At 47.0% G+C, this 25,223-nt stretch overlaps 1 protein-coding gene and 1 long non-coding RNA gene across 2 annotated transcripts; one reads left to right on the top strand and one right to left on the bottom strand.

The window, feature by feature from the left end:
* The first annotated feature begins 7,171 nt into the window (after nt 1–7,171).
* LOC119390769 (glutathione S-transferase 1) lies at nt 7,172–24,370 on the top strand. The gene is made up of 5 exons (XM_037658470.2): nt 7,172–7,473; nt 18,085–18,143; nt 21,661–21,802; nt 23,104–23,274; nt 24,173–24,370. The coding sequence occupies exons 1-5, from the start codon at nt 7,333–7,335 to the stop codon at nt 24,305–24,307; spliced, it is 648 nt and encodes a 215-aa protein (XP_037514398.1). The 5' UTR covers nt 7,172–7,332; the 3' UTR covers nt 24,308–24,370.
* LOC125758117 (uncharacterized) lies at nt 13,822–16,239 on the bottom strand. The gene is made up of 3 exons (XR_007415877.1): nt 16,185–16,239; nt 13,995–14,076; nt 13,822–13,928 (listed from the first exon to the last, which is right to left on the bottom strand). It is a non-coding gene; the product is annotated as an uncharacterized LOC125758117 (long non-coding RNA).
* Nucleotides 24,371–25,223: the final 853 nt, after the last annotated feature.

Below are 25,223 nucleotides of genomic sequence, written 5' to 3'. Positions count from 1 at the left end.
GCACCCCCTGTCTCTGTTTAGAATGGAGATATACACCCAGCTGTGCGCTTGGGCACGAGCCTACATGAAGCCTTGGGTGTTAGGGACAACAATGGAAAGCTGAAAAATCCCGCGATAGAAACAAGTAAGCGACGGCTAGAGTATTGGTGGCAGAAAGGACAAAAATAAATAGTGGGAGAAGTAAGGACATTCTGTCGTAAGGGGCAAAGAACTCGGCTGTGAATTTGGTTTTCTCTGTAGTAAGATTGATTTAATCGTAGTAGACAAGGCGTTACGCCAAACTAAAAAAAATAAGAACTTTTACTTTTTTTGTCGAGCCTCGTGGCACACATGTCACCACCCCGTTATAAACGGGACGCTCATAGCATCCATTCACCTATCCATCGTCTATAGCTCGAGGAGACGCAGGCGCGGTATGTTTACCGCGCCGCTCTCTTCGTGCGCACGATTTCCTTCATATGCACTGGTGCTATGACTTCGTGAATACACACGCGTGTCGTGGACTGTAAACACCTCCAATATTCAGATGCCTTCATTCGACTTGCCCACTTGTACTTCGTTTTGGGATGTAGCCACGCAAAACAAGCGAAGCTTTTAATAATAATATCTGGGGTTCCACGTGCCAAAAGCATGATATAATTATGAGGCACGCCGTAGTGGAGGGCTCCGGAGATTTAGAATATCTGGTGTTTTTTAACATCTACTGGCATTGCACATTACACGAGCCTCTAGCATTTTACCTCCAGCGAAATGCGACTGGCGCCGCCGGGATCGAACCGGCAACCTTTGCGTGAGGAGCCGAGCACCGCTACCGCTACAACACCACGGCGAACAGGGTAGGTTTTCAGTAAACAATTTTTTTCTCTGCTTTCAAGCAAGCGTACTAAAAATCATGCACCAGTAGGTGTTCAGTTTTTAGATAGGGCGCTGACAAGCTAGAAAGGCGCAGCAACTAGAATCACTGCACGTGCTGTGTCAACACGTGTTTCACATTTCCGGAAGTCGTCGCGGCGAAAACGCAGTGCGATACCGCGGTTTGTGAAGCAACCCTTCGAACCAGGAGAGCCAGTTTATCCTCTCGGCTTCAAGTTTCAGCCTCTAAATGCGCAGCTTACAATCTAAGAAAAAAAAAGAGCCAATGGAGGGTCACGGCACCATGACTCTCTTCGGGTATCAATTTGACCCCTTTTGGAACGTAGATGCATAAAAAAGGGAGTTAGCATTTCTGAAGGAGTCACTGGACTCTCGTGAAGCGCGTTTCTCTTAGATTCTGTGATGAAAGCGCCGTATGGCTGGTTGACCGGACTGGGCTGGCGCGGCGCTTCCGCCTCCCCTCTCAGTCTCCTCGGTCTTTTGGAATCCGTTGCGGTGGTTGCGTGGGTTGCGCCAGTTGCCTGTCTTGTAGTTTTGTGTTCGAGCGAACATGCGCATCTTCGGCTGCGGTGACGCCAGGCTCCGCGCCAGTAGTGACGCTTGCAGGGCGGAATATTTGTGGAGCTGCGGACATGGACCACGTGGGACTGTCAACGAGGAGTGTACTGCTTTCGTAGGTACTAATTATACTGATTTTGTTGGGAGTGTGGAGCAGCTCTCCGACAGTAGGCTGCTAGCCATTTCCAACAGCAGCCTGCGTCCGCGGGGCTGTTGCGGATGCCCAATTAAAACTGTCAGTTAACGAGTTGACAGCGTTGTGCGCGTTGCTGTACCAGCTCCCACAAAGTGAGCGAGGTAAACAAATTGTCAGGGGTCATTGTTTGCTGATTTCACATTGCGTCTGCACTGCTGAAAGTGTAAGATATCGTTTTCAGATGCGGTTTAGTCTACTTCATAATGACATTTCCATCGACATTGAGTGTGCAGCATGCTTCCGCGCGTAGGAACGTGAAAAAAAAAAAAAAAAAAAAACATCTGTGTACAAAACACTTATACGCGCTATATATGACTTTTGTAAGCTTAAAGACGGTAGTTTAAGACGCTGATAGAGTACCATGTTTCCTGCGCGTACGCGGAAGTCACTTAAGTTGGACACGCCTCACTGGTGAGGTAAAAAGCTCGAGACTTTCGACGGCGTGCGTTGTTGCGGCCGCCGCCGTGCACTCTTTTCCGTCGTTTCTCTACATCCGTGGTTTGCCTACATCTTCGATAACGCTTGACGTTATAACAGAATCGAGTGACTGTACGTGACTGTGGGAGCTACGTGTGGCAATTCCAGCATATGACAATATGACATGTCTGATCTCGACGTAGACGGTGTCCGCGCGCGCTGGGTGTCGTGTGCGCGCTCGTACACTCATGTGTTTATCTGCGTATTTAGGGATGGGATACGTTTCTAAAAGAGGCGGTCAGTAACCCCTCAAGGCGTGCCCCTGACTGCCGGAGGATGCGCTTGGGTGTTGGAGTATGCCGGTGCAAGGCCGGGCTTATTCCGAAAGTAAATATTGAAGCGATTTCTCACAAGAGAAGTTCTGTCATTCGTTCATAGCCAGTGCATATTGTGAAACGAAGTTCTCGCCTCTTTTGAGTGGCAATTTGCTTTCGTTGCGTATTTATTTAAAACGAAACACACGTGTCAGATGTGTGAACAGGAACGGCGTGTTGAACAAAAGGTGGTTTTAAATACAGATAATCAGTGTGTGTGTGTTGGTTATTCCCAGAATCCCGGATCGCTTCTCCAGCCTCTTCACTCTAGTTGACAGCAACACTCGAGGAAACGAAGGTGTCGCTATAAGCTTCCCAAGCAACGCTTAGCGGCGCTGCTCTTGACAGAAAGCGCCATCTCTGGCAGAAAAATAGAAACTGGAGTGTAAGCAGCACGCGTTTTCCCTTCTCTCCACCGTGTTGCCGCTCGATTCTGTTCACGTGCAGAGCTCTCGCGGTGAACTTGCGGCGCCTCACAATGTACCCCTTGCAGTGCGGCTTCAAAATGATCTTCAAGCTTGACTGGCACTTCAGAAAAGCGAACTTGATAAAATGAGAAAGGCTCGTCAATCACGTTAACGGTGAAGAGCAGACGATCGATCGACAACGACGCCCGATTCAAAGCGAAATGCATTTCCCAAGTCGCGATTACACCGTGTAGGACGTATACCTCGAGGTAAGTCTCATTTTGTCACGTTAAAGATGAATAATGGTCCACATGCACTTCAAAATGAAGCCGTACACGCTGTCGATGTTCTGCGGTGTGGACTACGAATCATATGATTGTTGTTTTGACGTGGCATGCTTACAGTAGCAGCCGTGTACTTTCGTGAACGAACGTTTGCGGCGTGCGAAAAAAAATTATACGGCCATGGCACCGTTTCCTGAGAAGGTTAGAGTCAAGTCCTCCGTGCCGCTGGAGAATCACCCGCCGATTAAGACGCGAGGCAGCTAGCTGAGCTTTAACCACTGTGAAGCAAGACGAACTGCCCACCTCGTTTTTTTTTTTTTTTTTTTTTTTTTGGCTCTCGCGTCATGCTTGCAGTCTCTTTTTATGATATCGACTTGATAGGCGTACAAAACCTGCTGCGCGAACGCGGCTAGAAAATCGCACGAAGTCAGGAGGTGGTTACTTCAAGGTTGCAATTACAAAGCATGTATTAAGTGCCATTTATATTTAGCGGCTTAAATATATATCACCATAATAAAGTGACAAAAACAAAGCAATCCTGCAGAACGATGTCAAAGCTTGCTGAAATTGCACAGACGTCTGTTCCGGCGTGATAAAGCAGCCTTCCCGACGCGTGAATTGCAGCCACCGAACTTCTGACAATGTGCCGAGTTCAGTTGAATTCAACCAACCGCGGAACGCTTACGGTATAACGCGAGTGTGAACGTTCGACAACGATGGGTAGGTCTCAGGAACACGGGGAATCCAAACACGAAGTTGATTCACCTACAACTGTAACTGGACTTTCAAAATGCGAGAAGACAGCGAGTAATCATTACTGTAGTCGCTGCGGGCATGCGCCGCGTTACTTACCGATTCAGGTAATCGAAGCGAACGAAAGCGATGAACTCAGACAGCCAAAATTGAAGACGAGACAGCGCTGTCAGCTATCCACGCTTGCCGCCTTTATTTCTCGTGCGAAATGCCCGGGAACTGATACAGTTTCACACGTGAATCGTGTGTCTTTGTGTTGTCTACACTGTTGTGGCAGGCCACTAAACCGCAATACTTCGGACCTCGCTTGCGCTTCCGCGGGGTCACTTCTGCCATCGCGGAAATGCGCAGCTTCGCACAGCAAGCCTCTCGGTTCAACGTGCCGAGCTGACGGCCCCCCAGATACCCGCACCGACAGAAGAACGCGTGCGCACGTGCGCTAGCGCTACCGTGAAAGGGGCTGAGTCGGCCGCGCATGCACTACAGAGCTTTCCGACAGAGCCGCAGTGAGGCCAGCGCGGCGCTGTCGTCGCGCCGCCAACTTGAGCTTGGGTTCCCTATAGTCTGACGCCTCCCCATTCGTGATGGGAAAATCAACAGCGGTGTTCGCGCTGTCAACGAGGCAGTAGGTTCTTCATTTCCTTCGGTTCGACAACACTTCGTAGGAAAAGAGGTGAGTGGCGCCCACGCAAGCCAATTTCGTTTTTTGTTGAAAACAGGCTCACGTCAACTTGTGCTACAAGTTTCTCGCCAAGCGACGTGTTACAAAAGCTACTATTTGCAAGTTTTGTCTCACAGGATAACAGCAAAAAACTTCGTTCCTTAACATGTCTGTTTGAATTTGTTGCTTTTTTTTTGTGAGCCTTCTCTCATCATCATCCTCTCTACGCCCACTGAGGGCAAAGGCCTCTCCCATGGTCCGCCAATCAACCCGGTCATGTGCTTTCTGCTGCCACGTTATACCTACAAACGTCTTAATCTCATCTACCCACCTAATTTTCTGTCTCCCCCTCACGCGTTTGCCATGTCTTGGAATCCAGTCAGGTACCCTTAATGACGACCGGTTATCCTGCCGACGTGCTACGTGCCCGGCCCATATCCATTTCTTCTTCTTGATTTCAACTATGATATCCTTAACCCCCGTTTGTTCCCTGACTCACTCTGCTCTCTTCCTGTCTCTTAAGTTTCTCTACGTCTTCTCTATGTCTGTGTAAATCACTTATTGTGTAGGTTTTCGAAACTTACTGCAATTCTGTTTTCGCGTCATACTATCACGTTCTGCTTTTCAGATGCAATTTTTCATGGCTGCTCACGCTGAACAGGAGCGACAACATAACAAGTCACAAGTCTGATGCCTCCAACCACCACCACTTTATGATTTATTAGTAATCATAAGGAATAATTATGGGAACAGGATGCCGATTTCCGTACTTAATTTTGCACCATATGACACGATGCACATCACTGTAACACATTTTAGTCGGCTATACTCATACAAGCATATAAATAAGGAGCACCTCAACGGCTTAATTGGAAATCACGGACCATCTCTTCGCGCTTTCTAGATTACTCTGCTGGAAAAAGGTGTGTTGTTTTGACGAGTTTGATTAAAATAATGCCAAAATTGAACTATTCTTTTTTTGCAGTCGCTGTGCACAAGAGCATATATTATTGGACTTGCTTAAAATGAATACTTCACTATTCTGAACAGTAGTGGCGTAAAAGTAGAGAATTGGTCAATTGAGTAACTTAAAATAGTTTTAGAGTCGCTTGGCGCTTCGGTGTGCGGATCATTTGACCCCCGTAGGAGTGTTACCGGCAAGAGTCGTCTGACTCCCTCATAAGCTGTAATGCAATCCTTCGGATAGGAGTCCTTCCACTCTTCCTGATGGTCAGGGTACTCTCCTAGAGTGCGCTTACCCTCACACACCAAGAGAGCCGTTTACGTGGCAAATCAGAACTCCCCGAAAAGAGTCACCTATACTCTTTTTTTTTTCTTAGAGGGTAGTGTATTAGAGAGCTTACGCGGCCGCCAGCGAAAACGCTGGAATTTGCTGTTGCTGTTGTGCCCAGCGACTTCCAGCGAAAACGCTGGAAGTCACTGGGCACAACGGCAAATAATATTTGGACTTGGAGAGTCCATCGTCCCGCGACTCTCCTAAAGCGAGTCAACTTCATTCTCTGAAGAGAGGTATACACAGGAGAGTCACATGTGCAGCAAAGAAGAATCAAAGGACACCTTTTTCCCTAGAGTGCACTATTCCCAACAGTAGTCGCGCAAAATTAGGGAATGGGCCAACTGAGTAGCTTAAATTAATTGTGGAGTCGCTTGACGGTTCGGTGTGTGTCATTTGACCCCCGTAGGAGTGTTACCGGCAAGAGTCGTCTGACACCTTCGTAAGCGGTAATGTGATCCTTTTTCACTCTCCCTAGAGGGTCAGGAAACTCTACCAGAGCGCGCCGACTCTGACCCACGAAGAAAGTCACCGTGACTCTTTAAAGTTTGTCGTATACGACGCAACTCAGAACTCTCTGAAAACAGTCACCTATACTCCTTTTTTTTTCTTAGAGTGCAGGTGAGAACGGTTATTATCGCGGCCTACACTATTGCTCATTTGACATGAAATAAGCAAACGCCCTTTGCTAGCTAATGCTCTCTGAGCAGTGGTCACTATTGCTTTCCTTTACCGACAGAAACGACGTTCCCATCGCCATACTGCGCTGCAAAATGTTCACATAATAGCATAACACTGTCTTTCAAATGCAGAATGAGGAAAGAATTACGGCAACATACAGATGCATGCATTAGCTGTTAGACTCTGAACCTTCAACTGTGAGTGTTACGTATACTTTAATTCATTTTCTCCTCCTCTTCCCACCAGACATCTCTCGTTAGCGGGTATCGCGAAAGTTATTCATTTCTTTTTTTCTTTGCGGAAGCCGTCGGCGTGTTTTGCATCTCGAGTGCTATTTACACCCGACTGCGGCCGATCTAATCTACTCCTTTATTGTCGCACACCTATTTTTCGCTGCGGCGTGTACACATATACTAGTTATCTACGTACCACACTCGATTTTCGTGTGTCAAAGAGCGCGCCCTTCGGTAACCCTGTACAGAGTCCACTGCGCGCAACAGCGTCTGGCTGGCGCTCAGCAAACTGCGGCAACCCATGTGATTCCTACACTGGCCTGCTCCTTCTACGACGGTCTTGTACTCTCTCCTTGAGGAAAGGGCTGAAATGACCGGCTGCGTACCCGCCACGACAACACTTCGGCGGGAAGTAGTTGGAGAGGGAACCGCTGCGAAGCCACTCCGACGCCTCCTTCCCCAAGGACGGCATCCGGAGCCACACCTACTCCTCTGAGAGCAAGGCGGGAACGGAGCAGACACTGCCGCTTTCACGTAACGCGTAGATTCATTTTCGACTACGTGTACCCCTGTGTATAGACCAGTCGACACCGGTGCAGACATGGGTTACACTTTGTACAACTTCAACGGCAGCCCTCCGTGCGCCACCGTACGCATGCTGGCCAAGCACATCGGCGTCGATTTAGAGTTAAAGACCGTGGATACTTTCAAGAAGGAGCAATTTGCACCGGAATACCTCAAGGTGGGTGAGGTGGGGCCAGACAGGTCGCACCGGTGAAAATTGAGCGCTGATGATGCGCACCGCGCCACGAAAGTCGCGCCGACGACATTTTGCAGCGGTTCGTGCTACTTACAAACTAGTGCGGGTATCGATCAGTACGCGCGATGTGCGTAGAGGGAAATTTTAATCAAAATAGCTTGATTATACTTATATAATACAATTGTTGTGTTTGTAATCACTGTACGTAAGGTGTCCTGCGGCGCCAGCATAGAAAATTCTGCGCACATACTATAAAAAACAGTGGTCGCGACTTCCAGCAAATGCCGACGTTATACATTTTGGAGTCTAATTTTGTATGAGAACATGAAACAACACATTAGCTGCATTGTCCAGTAAATATACGTCACACGGAGGCTTTTCACGCACGATCATATTTTGTTTATTTTGTCCTTACAAGTGGTAGTTCGCTCATTAGAAGAATATATTCAGTGGTACACCATGAGCGCTTGGATACACGCTTGTCATTCTGCCCTGCAACCCTTCGTGAGATTTCAAGGTGAGCGCCTATAATCGCCGAGGTACGTGGTAGTTACGGATGGCAATATCGATCAGCAGCTAATCGATGATAAGTATCCAACACGAATAAAAATCCTTAGCTTTGGCTTAATTGATTTAGTCGGCTAAACCTTTTGGATTACATATTTTGATTTTCTGTGTTCTGTCTTGTCTCTCTGCGCATGCGTGTCTTGTCAGGTTTTGCGGTAGGGCAGCGCAGTACCAGCTCACCATACGATTAACAGCTCCCCAGGCCGCAGTAGGGGCAATGCAATTATATTGAATTCATAGAGGAATGTTGAGCACGTTAACTGTGAGCTTCGGGATATAACGGGGTGGGCAAAGGAGAACTACTACAGAGTGTCGAGTGTATTGTCGAGTCCAGAGCCAACGGAGAAATGCGTTTCCCCTCTCTTCCTCCGCAAAAGGCATAGATTACGTAATGAAGCCGGAATTGGCAAGGGGATTTCAAGGCTGGTTTCGCGCTTTGAAGCCACTTCCTAGCTATTTTCCTTGGCCCAACACGTATTAGCCAAGAATGTTTTCCTTCTGTTTGTACCTATTCGGTGCGCAATTGTGTGCATAGGCGTGCGCACAAGGGGGGGGGGGGGCAGGGGGGCGGCCGCCCCACCTAATCATCTAAGAGGGGGGGGGGGCGCAAAATCTGCCCCGTACATTGACCCTTCTAGTAACCTAAGAGGGGGAGGGAGGCGCAAAATCTGCCCCATACATGGACTTGGGCGGGGGGGGGGGGGGCGCTGCGATGAACCTTCGGCCCCCCCTAATGGGAAACCCTGCGCACGCCTATGATTGTGCGGATGTGCTGTTGTAACTGCCCGCTGCTGAGAGTGGGAAGCCCACAAAACCTGCCGCGCGCGCTCTGACCCCTAGATAACGCGACATGCCGACAATTTTATAGCTAGAGCCGTGCTGCGGAACACTTTCTCTACGTAGCCGTCGTTGCGCTGGCACAGTGGCCGAAAACTGGTAAGCCGTAGATGCGATCGGGATTCATGGTGCACAGGGCTGGGCAGATACTCAGAAAAATGTTCCAGAATATAGACATACATAAGAATAATTGCTGGGGTTTAACGTCCCAAAACCACGATGCGACTATTAGGTACGCCGTAGTGGAGGGCTCCGGAAATTTTGACCATCTCGTGTTCTTTAACGTGCGCCAAAATCTATGTACACGGGCATCAAGCACTTTCGGCTCCATCGAAAATGCGGCCGCCGCGGCCCGGATTCAATCCCGCGACCTTCGGGTCAGCAGTCGAGCACCATAACTACTAGACCACCACGGTAGGTCCGAATACAGATACCGAAATACATGCGTTGCAAACCTATTATACAGATATACCGCAGTTGCAGTTGTCTTTCACGCAACGAAATTTTTCGGAGATAGATTTGAAAAAAAAAAGAAAGCCAAGAACACAGATGCAGGCATATAAATAGAATAATACAGATGCCGGAATACTTTTTTTCGAGGATGTTGATGCTCCGCAAAGACAATAAGTGCCACATAGTCTTCTGAATAATTTTGCGACGCATTGAAACTTGCAATTCAGGCATGTCGCTCGATTGACTAACGAGCGCCATTTATTACGAAAAGGAGCGCATTTATTTTACGCACAAGGTCTGTTCTGCTGATTAGGTTGTTGCGTTAATTGCACTTTAGCAACAGCAGCTCCTCAAATAGGCTGTCTTCTAGACAGCATCAGTTCGGCCTGAACAGAAGGCTCGCGAACTAGCGAAGCAGCTAGCCGCCAGAAAATAAAAAATCCGGGATGCTGCACCAGCCTTGAGAGGCAGTCACTTTCGTAGGCAGAAACCGACAATACTGCCTCCGTGATCCGAACTTGAGCAGTTCAGGCGCTTTACTATCGCCGACCGGCGGCGCACGTTTGCTTGGCTTAGCACAAAACAGTCTTCCTGTCCTTTTCGAAAGACGTCAGCCAATTTCCGACGAAAACAAACAAAAAAAAAAGGGATACCCGGCTGCTGCACACTATCGCGATATAATCGATACATCATAAGGGTTTTTTACTACTGCGATACACATCACGGTTGGACGAGACGACCAAATAGTTTCCTGTCCCCAAGGCTTCCTTGAAGAGACAGGTGTGTCAGCGCGGATGAAAACCAGTCCCGCTAATTGAGCGGTGAGCTACGTCGGAGCGGCGGACCTTTGATGCGCCCGGTTATCCGAGGTGTGACACATCGCCCTACGGTCTTCACATGGCAAGGAAGGACCCTCTTGGTACCACAGGTGCAGAGTGCACTGGCCACGCCCTATTCAAGGACGTTGACCTGGGTGGGTGTGGGCGGCACCCTCATTAAGGCTGTGTGCGACGTAATTGGACCGTCCCAATTTTGAGCAATTCCCCCACCTAGGGATATGGGGAAAAGAGACCCCTTAAAGCGAGCCCCCGCGGGCTCATACGGCCGATATCTTCGTCATGTAACAAGATGTTCTTCATGTAAGACGCAATGGTGGTAATGTAACGAAATGCTCGCCATGTAAATAAACCACGCTAAATTTCCTTTCAATCCCTCATCCTGCCGCTACATCTTCCTCCCGATTCTCCGGTGCCTGCAAAGGCCGGTCGCAAAACGTCCCGAGTTCAGTTAATATGACTTCTTAGCCACTAGCACGAACAAATTCAAGGGTGAAATTATCGAGCCCGACAAGATTGCAGTGTTTAAAAATAGATGAGCAAGCGCTTCATCTGTTTTATTATCTGACTAGGAAATGGCGTACTTTTCTGCTGGCAAATCATGCTAACCACTCTCGCCATGGGTTCGCAGCTTCCTGCATCGCCGCCTATATATCTTTCAGTCTTTGTTTTTCTTGTCTTGTTGCTATTCACGAGGGCTGATACGTAGATATGCATTTATTTACGTTTTTCGCCGCAATAAACTTCCGTTTCCTGTCAGCGCTACACTCTAAGCACGGTAATGCTTACTAAAGGTGCACATTTTCACAAATTTCTGTACTTATCAAATAGAAGTTATCTAGTAACCTCTAGTACCCGTTCACAGTATCGAGCATTCTCACGTAAAAATAGAGGTTACGTTGTACAGTACACGGTATACTGTTTACACAAAACGGCTTGCAGGAGATTTTATACGGCCACATCACGTAAAAATAGAGGTTACGTTGTACAGTAAACGGTATAGTGTTTACACAAAACGGCTTGCAGGAGGTTTTATACGGCCACCGCTCTGCGCCTCTTCTTTCCTTCGCTCTTCTTTCTTCGACGCATTCCAGGAGGTTACGCTCATCGCATGGATCAGCCAGTTGTGCCACAGCAACGGAAGCACAGCCTTCCACTTTTTCGCACTTCGTGCTGCGCATGCCTCGTGTTTTTTCCGCGCTTCCTTGTGGGGTTTTAATACACCGTCCATATACGTACGCTAAGAAATGCGAACCTTTGCGGAAGGTGTCACATGGAAGGTGCTTCTCGGAACACACGCGATGGCGCATTGTAATAAATCAAATGCATGACTGCTTATAGAACGTGACAATTGCGGTGACCGAGGCCAAACGCGTCGCCTTCGCTCATTAGAAGAGGCAGCTAACAAAACATTCGCATATTCGAGGTGACATGGAGTTAGCATGCACTACAGCAATGATGAAGCGCGATTATTATTAAAGTGTGGTCGACCCGTCAATATCAGTGAAGACCGGAGATTCTATAACAGTATCATGGTATACGTGTCAGGCCATCCTCTCTTGGTCCAACTTCTATGCAGTTTAAGCATAGGCTGGCGTGATTATAACACTTCAATTATTTTTCTGCTGCACGTGCACTTTCATTGACTGTGTGATTCGTGCTTATCAAACTGTGTCTTATCCGATAATAAATACCAGCCGTCTATTTGTTATAGGGCTATTTGCCATTTTGTTCACCTTCAAATATGGGATCAGCATTGGAAACGTGGATACTGACAAAATGGGAAGTTGACAAAGCAGGGAAGCTGCTGAAGGCGGTAAAGAAGTGCGCGGAGAATTAACACTGCTCCTCACGGCGTAGAGTATATTCAAAATTGATATACAGACCACTCGCCATACGCCACGTTAAGTCAGTTTTACGTACTTCTCGCAAAACCCAAAGAAATGTCTGAAATCATCGCGTAATAGTAGCTGGCTGGTACGTTTGTGCATATTATATACGAATGCTGAATGATATTATCAGAAAAACACGCAGTAAATGCAAATGTATGCATACGCAAAACATACAATAATACCAAGAGCGCATATCAAGAGCGGGAACGCGGTTTTCACGAGAGATGCAAATTGTAACGCTTAAGCATCTACGTAATTAGATCAAGAGAGGATACTTGTCTGATACACATGGCACAACTCATGATTAAGAATATCTGTCAATCACCTGCTCTTCTTAATTATCGTTTTAGTGGCAGACCACATTTGAACAACACCATGCGTGTGGGCGAAGGTGTGACGTTATGATGCATGCAAGCTCTAAGCCAACTCCAAAGGAAATTGTTTTGTGCTATTCCTTGCGATGAGGGAAGCGTACATCTCTTGCCACGGACACCGCAACTGTTGTGCTCTAAGCAGACATGTACCAGAATTATTCCAAAGCTCCAGCGTGTGTATTCAGGACAGGGCAGGCCATATGACACCGCCGTGAAAGTTCTCATTACTCTGCGTACATATTTGTACGCTGCATAATAAAGCCGCAGAAAGAAGTACAAAAGATTAGGCGTGCACAGAAAGAAGCCCTAAAGGAAGAGCCACGCTTCTCTTGCTAGACGACACTTGGCTGGGCCGATCATGCGTGTAGCGAGTGGTCCGAAATGTGTCGCAGAAAGAAGATCGAAAGAAAAAAAGAGGCACATACCCTTTGTTAGGCGACATCTGGGTGGGTGGGCCACGGGTAGAGCTGTTATACTGAGTGGAGCCCCCTGCAAATAATACGTGATCAGCGTCGTGCTTCTCCTTAAGTACACTAGTGTGTGCGGCATACCATAAATGCTTGTACTGCAGGACAGCTGAAACCCAGAGGGCAGCCAAAAAGAGGGTGATTGTCAGTCCTTTACTATTGTTGCTCGGGTTGTGCGTGCTCACAAGAAATTTTCTCAAGAAAAAAAAAACATGCACCATTCGAAAAGAATTCATATTTCATTGCTTTATACCTCCAAAGCAGAATACATCAAAGTTTATTGATTTATAGCTTCAGGGACTTGTCTATCTGATAGAAGACCGCAGGTATTCAAAGCGTTTCTTCTTGTTTTCGCCTGTGGTTGGTACAAATTTACAGGAGCAGGTGGTCAGGATCTGCAGTCAAACCCTCTCTTGCTGCACCCACCATCATGTTTCATCAGTCAATATGTCAGTTGCTGATTCCACAATCTCCTCGCTGGACAGTCGATCTTAAAAGGAGAGGACCGTTATTTTGCACTATTCCAACGGTTACTGCACACAACTGCCGATAGCACGTAATGTGAGACACATACTCCACCGCCCCCCCCCCCCCCAAAAAAAAAGGGTGTTACTTGACCAATACATAAGCGTTCCTCAAATCTACTATCCTGTGCAATACGTTTATCGGAAAACAAAAATCTTATTTGAAAACGCACGTTAATGCCAAATGCAATTTACTTCTGTTTAGCACAAGAGTCAGCAATACAATAATGTAAGTAACAGTTTAGTAGCAGAAACACGACAGCAGGTGATTAGAAACAGAAACATTGCAATTTACATTTTTCAGTGACCATACTTGGCATTTCACGTGAGCTTGAATATGCTCGTACCTAATTGTTTTTCTCAAGGGGCATCTTCCACTTGACAGTTCATAACCTCGGCTGCACCGAACGTAAGGCATATCGGCGTCTGGAAGTTTCCAAGCTGCCTGATAGGAGATCATCCCAGCATGCCTTGGGCGGGATGTATGCTGTAAACATTTCCAACGCAACACATTTAATATGGCGGGAAGAAATCATTTGTGTTGTCTACGTACCTTTAAACATTCCGGCTTTGACAGTTAAATCACATGTATACTGATTCATTTTTTCTAACCACAATGACACGTTGCTTGCACCCTAGAACAGAACTAGAACACAAAAAAAGTTATCTCAGTGCCAGAGAACAAATTTTTATCGCCAAGAAACTAAGGACATCGAAAGACATACCAACCACACTGACCATGTCCCCCTTTGAACTCCTACGTCGCACGATTGCTGGCATTCGTGCTATCTGAAAAATCGTTAAGCCACAGCGTATCGCTTATCGCGTAACATATTCTCAGCTGCCCCGTTTTGATAGCGAAGCAGACGTAATCGAGCGACGCAGAGCAAATACTGCCGGCAACAATGCGTAAAGGCATGACAATTTATTTTTCTGACTCGACCCAACTCTTACAGCAGCGTATGAGCATGAAGTACCTGAATTTTGAATGCCGTACATTGTGATCTGTATGAGTGCAACTATGGAATGAAGATGACTTCGTATATTTGTGGTAAGGTTTCAAGTTAGGTCAAGACGCAGAAGTTTGAAGTCTGACGGAAGCCCGTCTGGTTGGGTTGATACGTGGTGACGTTGAAAACCCGAGGCACTGAGCCGACTAAAGCAAAAAGCACACACGCACACCCACGCGCGCACACACACGCGCGCAAACATACACGCACGCGCGCGCGCGCACGAGCACACACGCGAGCAAACACACGCGCGCGCGCACACACACACACACACGCACACACGCGCGAGCACACACGCGAGTACACACGCACACGCGCACGAGCACACACACACGCGCGCGCGCGAGCACACACGCTAGCAAACACACGCGCAAGAGCACACACGCACGCGCGAGCGCAAACGCACACACGCGAGCACACACAAACACACGCGCGCGCGCGAGCACACACACACACACCGCTCGCGTGAGCACACACACACACGCACGCGCGAGCGCATAGACACACGCGCGCACGAGCACACACGCACGCGCGAGCACACACACACGCGCGCGCGAGCACACACACGTACGCACTCACACACACACGTACGCACTCACACACACGGAGTAGTCGGTATCAAGAGCGACTCGAGATAAAGACGTCGTGACAGTCATTTTTCTCTAGCGCGAGCACGTGCCTTCCCCCAGTCGATTGCGTGTCCCCTGAAACGTGCTCAGCCAAAGCACCGGATTTAGCAACTTATTTTTTCACGTCATAAACGTCCTTTTGTGTGTGTGTGTATTAAATGTTTACTTCGGTCGGCTCAGTGTCTCGGGTTTGCTACATTCAGCTACACACGGAAGGATGCTGTGATTTCCTTTAAGACACTTAAAACTACACTTAAAACGCACTCTTAACGCCATTTCATTGTCTTTCGTGTACTTAAAGCTTTATTCATTTCGGTAGCGCAAAACAATTTATAAAGACAAGAGAGGACACGTAGACAGGACGGGCGCTAGATATCAACTGACTTTACTGCAAGGAAACACAAAAAAAACCCGTTGCACAGGCGCGACGCGCTACATCACTCTACGAGGGCTTTTTTTTTTTTAATGTGTCTAATTTTCTTTGCGCTACCGAAATGAACACCAGTGATCACAACCAACTAGCCCGCATTACCGCCTTAAACCCTCACTCGTCCACCTAAAACTACCGCAGCCGACTTTGAAGCATGGCGAAAGGTTGCGTATAGACGCCACGAAATATCATGTACCGGTGACAAGGACATGACAAACAGCCCAGACTGCCATTGACAGGAGCGAGTTACTGCGCACGCAGAGCTCGTCTGGGCAAAGCTGATCTGGGGCACTTTGTTTATGCCGCTTACAGTATTTCACACCGTGATTGCAGACTTCATCGAGCGTGTTGAAGGTAGCAAGACGGCGACAGCAAGGAAGGTTAAACTTCTGTCCTTCATCTCTTCTCACATAAACGTGTATGATAACGAATGATCTTAGTCGGATGTTTGATAATATACGCCCAAACACTCATCTTGTAATGTCAAACACAGAGCAAATACTGCCAATAACAATGCATTACATAAAAGTATGACACGGTTTATTTAAAACATAAAAGTATGACACGACCCATCTCGTACAGTAGCGTAAGCATGAGCATGAATTCAGGTAAAACACGCGACATAAGTACATATACACAAGCAAATAACGTACTGAAGAGAGAATATTGCTTACCTGCAAATCACATTTACTACTGTCTTCGGGCAACGTAACAACGGATGCAACCCGCTCGACAATTGCCAGTCTCAAGCGAAAAATCAGCAATGCAGGTCGTCGCAACGGCCGCGCAGCCCACTGAACGTGCCCGTTGCAATGCCTCGTGGCTGATTTGCGGCGGATCGCGCATGTTAAATGATATGACTGTCCGTGCGTGCTGTATCACTAGTTACACGCCACTCACGTACACAACACGATTAGACCACGCACGTCAACAAAGCGCGGAGTGTAAAACCTGGATAAATCGATGAAACAAAGAGCAGCACTGCACAAACGCGACTTCAACAACCGCACCAACCGCCTCGCATTCGAATGCTTTTCCCGGCATACACCTCAAGCTGTGCAAAGCCTAGGAGAGATGACGCCGTCCCTGGTTCGATAAAGTTGAAGCGGCGCCTCGAGGACGCCACATTTGTTACTCACCGCGAGCTCATACATCTCTCTACGCGGCCTCTCTACTGGAGCGGCCGTCCCACGCTGTTTTGTGAACTCAGCGGCATCTTTTTCTCCCGTGTTGGCGAATTGATGACGGTTAAGCGTGTTTGGTGCTATGTTGTCCCGTGACGTTTGCTGCACTTTACGATCCGTTAATTATAACGCGAAAAAAAAAAAGAAACAAACTAGACAACACGACAGGGAAATTCGAATAAATTGTATTGCGAGTCTCGGAAAAATATTTTTCTCGCGCCACGGGATGGTTCTTCGATCGCATCGTCAGTTAATTGGTCGGTTGTCGTGTGCTCACAGTACTTTATCTTGTCGCCATATGCGAAGCTTCCCGGAGGCAAATTAATTACTTCTGCTGCTTAAAAGCAAAATAGATATAAGAGCTACCTAATAAGTTGTTTAGCACAAACATTTGACCAACATACGATAGTTTTTCGTTCTTGTGCTTCTGCCGATGTCTGTGCAGGTTATGTCACTTCATAAATTACGGGTTTTGGAAGCGGGCTCACCTTATTGAACTCCAGTTTTAGTTCATACCCCACCATCTCTTGCCTCAGTATGCCGCAATGTAAAATCGCTGCTTCTGTGATTTGCTTTTCTGCTGTCAAGACCCGTTCTGTGTGTACATCATCCGCTGTTCAATTGATAAAGCCAGCCTTGAACAAGACAGATCGCGATGTGACACATTGATCAATAAACTTCCACTCCATAGTGTAGGTCCCCTGACGGATGAGTCATCGCGCTTATATAAGTTACAATCTAAAGGTTACAATGCTCATCGCGGTGCTTTAGCTTTTAACTTGGCACGCTTCTGTCGACGTAACCTTTGTGAGAGAGGGAAATGAAGAAAACACAAAGATAAAATTGCTGTAACAGCCATGTAACTTATAAATTATAGGTTACATGTCTTTTTATGCTGTCCTAAACGTTACCGTGATTAGAGTGTACGTGTGGCCGTATGTGTGCCTTTTCTGTCCTTATCTTTCGTGCTACTCTCTTGCGGTATGCTCGCCGAACATATCGTAATAAATACGGACATCCGTTACGATATAGACGCCGAACAGGCTGCATGTTTCGAACGCGAGCGAATGCTTGCGTGGGCACGCGAGCGTTGATGAAGGACAGGCTAAGAGTTACGTCGCACATCCTGGTGCTTTCACGTTTAGTGTAACGGCGTACCTTTATTCGTGAGAATTTTACTGACGTCACTTGCGTGGCGGAAGTGACGTTATTGAATCTTGGTCGACTCCGGCATAAAAGACTTGCTTGTTAAAAAGTGACTTAATATTTATCAACTAGTTCGTATGCAAATCGTAGCATTGGTGTTGAGTATATTTCATACAGTTTATAGCAGTAACTTAAGTGAAATTGTTCGCGCATTTATTCCTATGCCGCTGTCTTTCTACCGCAGCTAAATCCTTTCCACAAGATTCCTACCTTGTCTGACGATGGCTTCATTGTGTACGAAAGGTAGGTTGTCCGCGCAAATTGTATCGGTTTGTCGTCATGCCTGCTGAATGCTTTGGTATCCAGCAAACATGATTTTTTCAAACCAGTCATATTAACGTTTCAGTGAAGCAGTTCCTAATTCAAAAAAAAAAAAAAGGCGAGAGAATGCCTCTTGGAAACCAGCTAAAAACGTAATGCTAGGAATGGCCATTTAATACTCACCTGCTGTTTGCGTTTTTTGCTCTATTCGTTAAATCATGCGCTTTCCCGGCAGCCATTTCATTACGTTTGAATTTCTCAGTGTGGCGTCAGTGCGGCGGCAACATTTTATTTCTCCGTAGAAACGACAGACATTGGAAAGTGTGGTCGACTGATTGCGTGTAGGTGTTCAACTTCCCGAAATAAGATATAGGTTACGAGAGGTCTTGCACTGAAAGATTGCAGCAACTTCAAGCACGCGGTGCTGCCCCATCTCGCCTTAACGCAAGGGCACAAGAATATTCCCATATCGTCCCAACGCTACTTTATTAGCTGGTACTGGCACACACGGCTTCAATTCCCGCTTTAGAGTGTACGTGGCACTGGACTGCTGTAACTGGGCAAAGCCTTTCGACTTTCATGGCGATTCTGCTGTTTTGATGAGCAAACTTTTGAGGTACTATAAACACCATATAAAACTCGTACTATTCCAAACTTGTTCTTACGCGTTCACCTGAACATCTCAGCAGGATTAGTAAGGCTCGATAAAGAATAATAAGGCTCGAGAATGATTGCTCGTCAAACTTTCACGCAATGACGAATAACGGGCGGCCCAGTTTCAATTTATTCAATTCGCTAAAAGGTGTCCGTATATACATAAGTGTTCAAATAGTGAGGACAATACAAGTGAGGACACAAGAATCAGCGCATGAGATGTAGACGGTTTTTATAGCGGTAATTATAAAGAGATCGAAACACTCTTAATGTAGATGAAAAGGCGTATCGAAATTCTCTATGAAGGTTTCTCTATGAAAAAGATTGGTTGCAAATTTTTGGTGGATGGAGACAAAAAAAAAGGAAGGAGCCGGAGTATGATAACAAATTGGGGTTTTACGTGTAGTATTGCATGTAAAGATAAACGTATTTATCTAGTGACTTTAACTTTGTGACTTAACAGTTGTTCATTAATCTTAGGATCATGCCATTTTCACTAAAAAAACAAAGATCTGTTTGCTGTATGTAAATGGAGCTTCTTTGCGAAAACGCCCATGTGAACGAGCGGCAGCAAAGGGAAACACGTGCAGTTTTGTCGCGATCACTAGGCGCGAAAACAAAGAAGCATATCCGATAGGCTAAAGGCTGCTACATTTCCCCTCCCCCGCTTGACAGTTCTTCCGGAAGCCAATATCAAGCACCAAAAGCAGGCGTACTTTCTTTAACTGGTCGTTGCTGGAGCGCAAGGCAGCTGCATTGCCGGACTCGTCAGTGTGGGACCCGTGCCCGCACTCACGAGTTTTATTTTTTTTTAGCGTACAGTCTACAAATTCCTTTGCGAATAAGAGAGAGATGAAAAAAGAAAGGCCGGGAGGTTAGCCAGATATTAGCACCTGGTTTGCTACCCAGCACTGGGTGGGGACATATGGACAAGAAAGGGGTTTTGAAGGAGATAGAAAGAGAAAATATTTGCAGTAGCTTAGCTCGGCTATGCCAGGATGTACGTAGCGTTAGCAAAGGTTCAGCTGATTATTCTTAGCTTTCGAGATTGTCTAGGATTATTAGCCTTCTTCTGTTCATTCTTCGTACGCTGAACCGCTCATTGCCAGGCAACTACTTCGGGATCCGATGATATAAGCTTCTCGGCTCTTCTGCGCCGTCGAGCAGCATTTGCGCTCTCCTTCTCCATGGCGTTACCCACCTACAAACGCCAGTCAGAAGTGCTATCAAGCGGCCCCAGCGCGGTGTCAGACGGCGACTACACAGCGAAGGCGAATAGCTGCGCGCGCGCCGGCGCCACTGTTTCTATGGCTACGACGTCACTCTACTCGAACTCGGCGCAGGGCAGCAGCGGCGAGCCGCGCGCGGTGGTGTCGGAGAGCGCGTGAGATGCCAGCTCCGGTGACCCAGCTGTGTGACATCACTGATCCTCGCGCATGCGCAGCACGGCTCATGACCCTCCACGCGAAATTGGCACCGGCTAGGCAAGTGTAGATAACGCTACAAAAAAGATACGCGCATACACACACGCAGGATAAAAAGCAACACACACAGGAAGGGCGTTCTGGTTACAGTCGTTCAGAAAGGCCGGTCGATCGCAAGAAGCGCAGTAGCGCATGGTCGGCATTCTTCAAATAGATCACCTTTCAGGGTAGGGGTGGTATGTTTAATGTTGTGCACTTAATCCGGCAGCACGTACTCTTGCAAACTTAACAGGGAACGCAGGAATCACTAAGAGGAATATCTTCGATTACATGGATAGGTAATAATAATAATAATATCTGGGGTTTAGCGTCCCAAATCCACGATATGATTATGAGAGACGCCGTAGTGGAGGACTCCGGAAATTTCGACCACCTGGGGTTCTTTAACGTGCACCTAAACCTATGCACACGGGCCTCAAACATTTTCGCCTCCATCGAAAATGCAGCCGTCGCGGCCGGGATTCGATCCCGCGACCTCCGGGTCCGCTGTCGAGCGCCATAACCGCTAGACCACCGTCGCGGGGCGGTTCCGCAGTGACTAGTGCTCTCCGAGAACAATAGCTGTAATAGGTGCACATATCGGCTTAGTTTGAGTGAGGGTTGATCGCGCGTTGCCGGTCATGAAACGATCTGGCTGGCAGGGGAGAAGTTAATTCTGATGCGGAATTTATTATTTCGGACTGGAAACGCCCGACAACACCACTTCGAGAAGGCAAAGAACCGCAGATCGGGTATTAGCTCGATGCGGCTACTGCCGAATCTGAAGTTACCTGGGTCGTTATTAGACAGTGTCTTATAGGGATGATCAACGAAGAATAATTTTATCAGCGGAGCTGTTCTCGGTTAATCCTTCGACATCCGGCTTCACGCAGTGGCAGAACCAGGTCACACACCAGGAGAGGAGGGGAAATAGTATCACGCCGGAGCAGAGCCAGGTTATTCGACCAGTATTTTCCTCTTCTCAACCTCTCATTCTTCTATCGAAATGCCGGCACCAAAGTTTTGAATCGAACCACGATGCGTATGCTGTCGAGATTTTCCTGTAAATGATAATTAAATATTACTGAACTTTTGTGATCATATGGGTGGCATGCACGAATAAAAAAAAACGGAACCATGAACAAAGGTGGAGCTGAAACAAAGGGGCGAATACAAAGAGCTTTTCGTTCACAAGCGCTTGGCCTCGTTGGGCTAACAGATTCGATGATAAAAAATTAGCTAAGCACGAGAACTTGCTGAAGATCTCTCACGCGAGATATTCAGTTGCAAGACGTTTCTGGGCATACGCACTCTACACTGTTTTACCTGTGTTTGAATGGGTTTTCTTTTTATGGATGAATACGTGATGCTTCTTTCCGCAGTTCGGCTATATGCTACTACCTGCTAAGAAAGCACGCACCCGAAAGCGAGCTCTACCCAGACTGCCCCAGGGTCCGCGCACATATCGACCAAGCTCTCGCCACGATTAGCAGCACCATCCAGCCTCACTACTTCGAGTTCTTTGTGAGTAAGCGTACACGCAGAACGCTTACAACGGGACTATCCCTGTTCTTGTCTTCAGCGACTAATCATTTTCTTTGCATCTCCTCTGTGTTGCGATTGTCTAGCCACGCCGATCCCCGGCAGCATATGTCACGTTTCTTTCCGATCTTATCACGATGGAAATGTTTTACGAAGTGTACTTCATTGTGCCTTAGTCCTAACGTCACATGGTGCTCTTTTCTTTCGGTACTCTTTGTCAAGATCTGCCTTACGTTGACGCGCATAATCGATCCCCATAGGCAGCATTGTCAACGTTGATTGTCAGTACCGCTTCGTGTTGTCTCTTTCCTCGTCCTGCGTATTTTCTTGTGGCCACTTTTCCTAAACACGCATTGAAACCCATCTATTGCGTGAACAGTATCCAAAGCGCGGAAGCTGCAATATAACATCAAGTCAAATACATTATTCACTGGTCTAATGCCAACATTCTTGTTGTTTATCGCATAAACGCTCGTAGGTTGGGGTTCTCGCAGATTACGCATTGAGTTTTGTGTTTTGTGCGTCTCTAATCTTGCTCCTCGTATATAAATAGAGAGATTTGGGACATGGTTTATATCTGGCACAAATTTGTCGCTCTCGCACGCCAAACATTTCCCACCTACACTACTACTACGAGAAAGATGTTAGAGAACTGAGCCGCATTTCAGTACAGCTCCCTCTGCACGCGCGTTAGTAGGGAAGGGCTCTCTATTAACACAACGCTACCACCCAGGATAATACCAGCGCCTTCAATTACCGTGAAAGGGTAATCAGACTACACCACTAGTGTAGACAGACAGACACACAACGAACTTTACTGGATCCTGAGGAGTTACTGACAGGACCCCCTAACGGGAGGCCGTTGCCAGATATTTTTTTCAGGGAAAGGGTAGGGGTTCAACCTCGCTTAATGCATGTTCGTCTGTGCGTTTGTATGGTGTGTGCGTATGTATATACGCACGCAAAATTTGAAACTTTTCGGTGGTGCTTTGCGGGAGGACTAGTTTTCGTAAGAAATGTTTGCTTGAATGAACTGTAGACGAAGGGCCGCATTCGCAGGGGGTAATAATGTTCAAGTGCAATTCAGTGCTCTTGGCTTATTCCACACAACTTTGCATTTGGAGCTCTTGTTCATCTCGTTCCTTGCTCGCATGTTCCCGTTATCAATGGGACTGTTTCTAGAGAACTGAGAGACAGCACAAACTGTAGTCTATGCAACCGAGTTTCCTTTCAGTGAACAGTGGCCCTGAATTTGCTGCTGAAAAGCCCATATGTTCTCTCAGAAACCCCGTTTCTACGAGTTGACGAAGCCTACCGCAGAGGACATGGAGCAGTTTGAGGAGAACGTGATCAAGGGTTTCGAACACGTGCTAGGAGACGGAAACTACGTGCTTGGTGACAAGCTCAGCCTCGCTGACCTCAGCTTGGTGGCTCACCTCACAATTGTCCTCGAGGTAAGCATTGAGCCAAATAGCTTTTTGAGCCCCGTGTAATCAATCCACATAAAAACGGCTGGCTCAATCAAAACAGATGTAGCATGCCTGATATCAAGCGCTTTATTTTTCTTCATATATGAAAATATACATGGTGGAATAACGCGATCACATGAATATAATGCGATATTAAACGGGTCGATCAGTTGAAAAGCGTTTACCATCTCTGCTTTGGTTCAGCCAAACCAGTTCACCTAGCCAAGTTTGAAAACTGTGAACTCTTACGGTCTTGGCAGAATTTTGTACCGATACCCACTTATTGTTTTACCTAATTAGAAGTTGGAAAAGAGCAGATTAGTGACGAAGGTATCATGAGGCACAACACTTCACGGACTAAATACATGTTCAGTGCCTATAACTTTCACTGGTGCCATTAAAGCAACGTGTATATTTAGCCATGTTTGAGTATAAATGTTATTTAAACAGCTAAAGTACAAAGCGAGACGCTTTCTCGGGCCTTGGCTGTGTCTGTTGCTGGCACGGCGTCATTAATTCTACCATGTCTTGTATCCATGACGAAAGGCAAAAGGCAAGGGCGAAGGAATGTCGAAGTAGTCAATATGGACCTCATATCTGCAGCTGAAGAAACAGGATGTGAAGGGGCGGCTCTTACGAAAACCGCGCTTACAGCGTCACTGAAAAGTGCTAGACTTCGTAAACCTACGCTTACGCTGGGCGAATAATATACATTCAAGAACCGAGCACAGTGGTGGGTGAAAGAGAAAGTAGCGCGGCTGTTTTCTTCTGTGCTCTCGGGGTATATTGCCTACAATGGCGCTGAAGTGTCGTAGTGAGTTTTCATTGCTGCCTGACTTTATAGCGTCTGGTTATTTTCGCTGATTTGTCCTTTCATTTGTAGGTTCCTTTCCTGAATGCTGAGAAGTATCCTAAACTGAAAGCCTACTACAATCGGCTAAAGGCACAACTGCCGTACTTCGAAGAGGTTAACCGGCAAGGAATCTCCGACTTAAATGCTTTGAGCGCCAGCCTGTAATAGAAGCCTGCGACGCAAATGTCGGCATGTCTTTCTTAATAAACACATTCTATCTCCTTTCAAGGGGTCTTTTTAATCACCTAGCTAATCACAGCAAGAAATAAATGACGAAATGAGCCACCGCTTCGTGCCATCTCACGCTGAGGACAAAGCATCAAGTACATTTTGTCGTTATTTGCGAGATCTGCTGGTTGTTTAGCCACGCCTACTTAGCCTAACGCGCCGAGTATTTGTTAATGGTTCTTGGAATTAGGGTTATATAGTCACGAATACATTACTGTCGAAGTGTCAGCACATTAACTAAATCAAATACAAGCATCAATTTGGAACTTACAGGTCACGCAGCGCAAGATGACGACTTGATAAATTCGAGGTGGAACGCACCAGTTGCGATGGCTGCAGCTTTTTTTTTTTCGGGAATGCCGTCTGTTCGCTTTACTCCCCCTATACGTATGCACGCAGACGTCAGGGAGACGCTGAGCAGACGACGCCACGCGAATGAATACATGTGGCGGGGCTAATCACTCTTCCGATTGGCTAAGGGGCCCTGTAGCCTTCAAAGTGCTGAAGGGAACTTCTGAGATGGAGTATAGATGCAGCCACGAGTTTGACCGACCAGCGTTCCATGACTGCCTAAATAAAGTGTCATGCTTGCTGCTCTGAGGCTGTTAAACGTGGCACAGTGATTATGGTAATTGTCTGCTCATGTAGTTATAGCGTGCACTAAGAGCGCCGTAAAGTTTCGTACCCCACTGGCGTTGTGATCTGATAGCAGCTTTCGCTGAAAAAAAAAAATAAAGTAATTATAGCTGGCCTACTGCAGCGGATAAAAAAAAGCACAGCAGGGCAACCTGAGTCGATATCAAAGCGGCGTCACCGGCTGACAACATGTGCAGGCCTTTCGCGACGAAAGTTA

Source organism: Rhipicephalus sanguineus, chromosome 4 (assembly GCF_013339695.2).
Source record: "Rhipicephalus sanguineus isolate Rsan-2018 chromosome 4, BIME_Rsan_1.4, whole genome shotgun sequence".
In the NCBI taxonomy this organism is placed as follows: Eukaryota; Metazoa; Arthropoda; class Arachnida; order Ixodida; family Ixodidae; genus Rhipicephalus; species Rhipicephalus sanguineus.
Note: the sequence above shows the minus strand (reverse complement) of the source record. Positions and strands in the feature narration are given on the sequence as shown.

What these genes read in the sequence shown, in the direction of transcription:
- LOC119390769 (XM_037658470.2), top strand. Translation starts at nt 7,333, where the DNA reads ATGGGTTACACTTTGTACAACTTCAACGGCAGCCCTCCGTGCGCCACC. An exon ending in TTGCACCGGAATACCTCAAG is followed by an intron (nt 7,474 to 18,084) that starts GTGGGTGAGGTG and finishes TTTCTACCGCAG; the next exon opens with CTAAATCCTTTCCACAAGAT. An exon ending in ACCTCACAATTGTCCTCGAG is followed by an intron (nt 23,275 to 24,172) that starts GTAAGCATTGAG and finishes TTTCATTTGTAG; the next exon opens with GTTCCTTTCCTGAATGCTGA.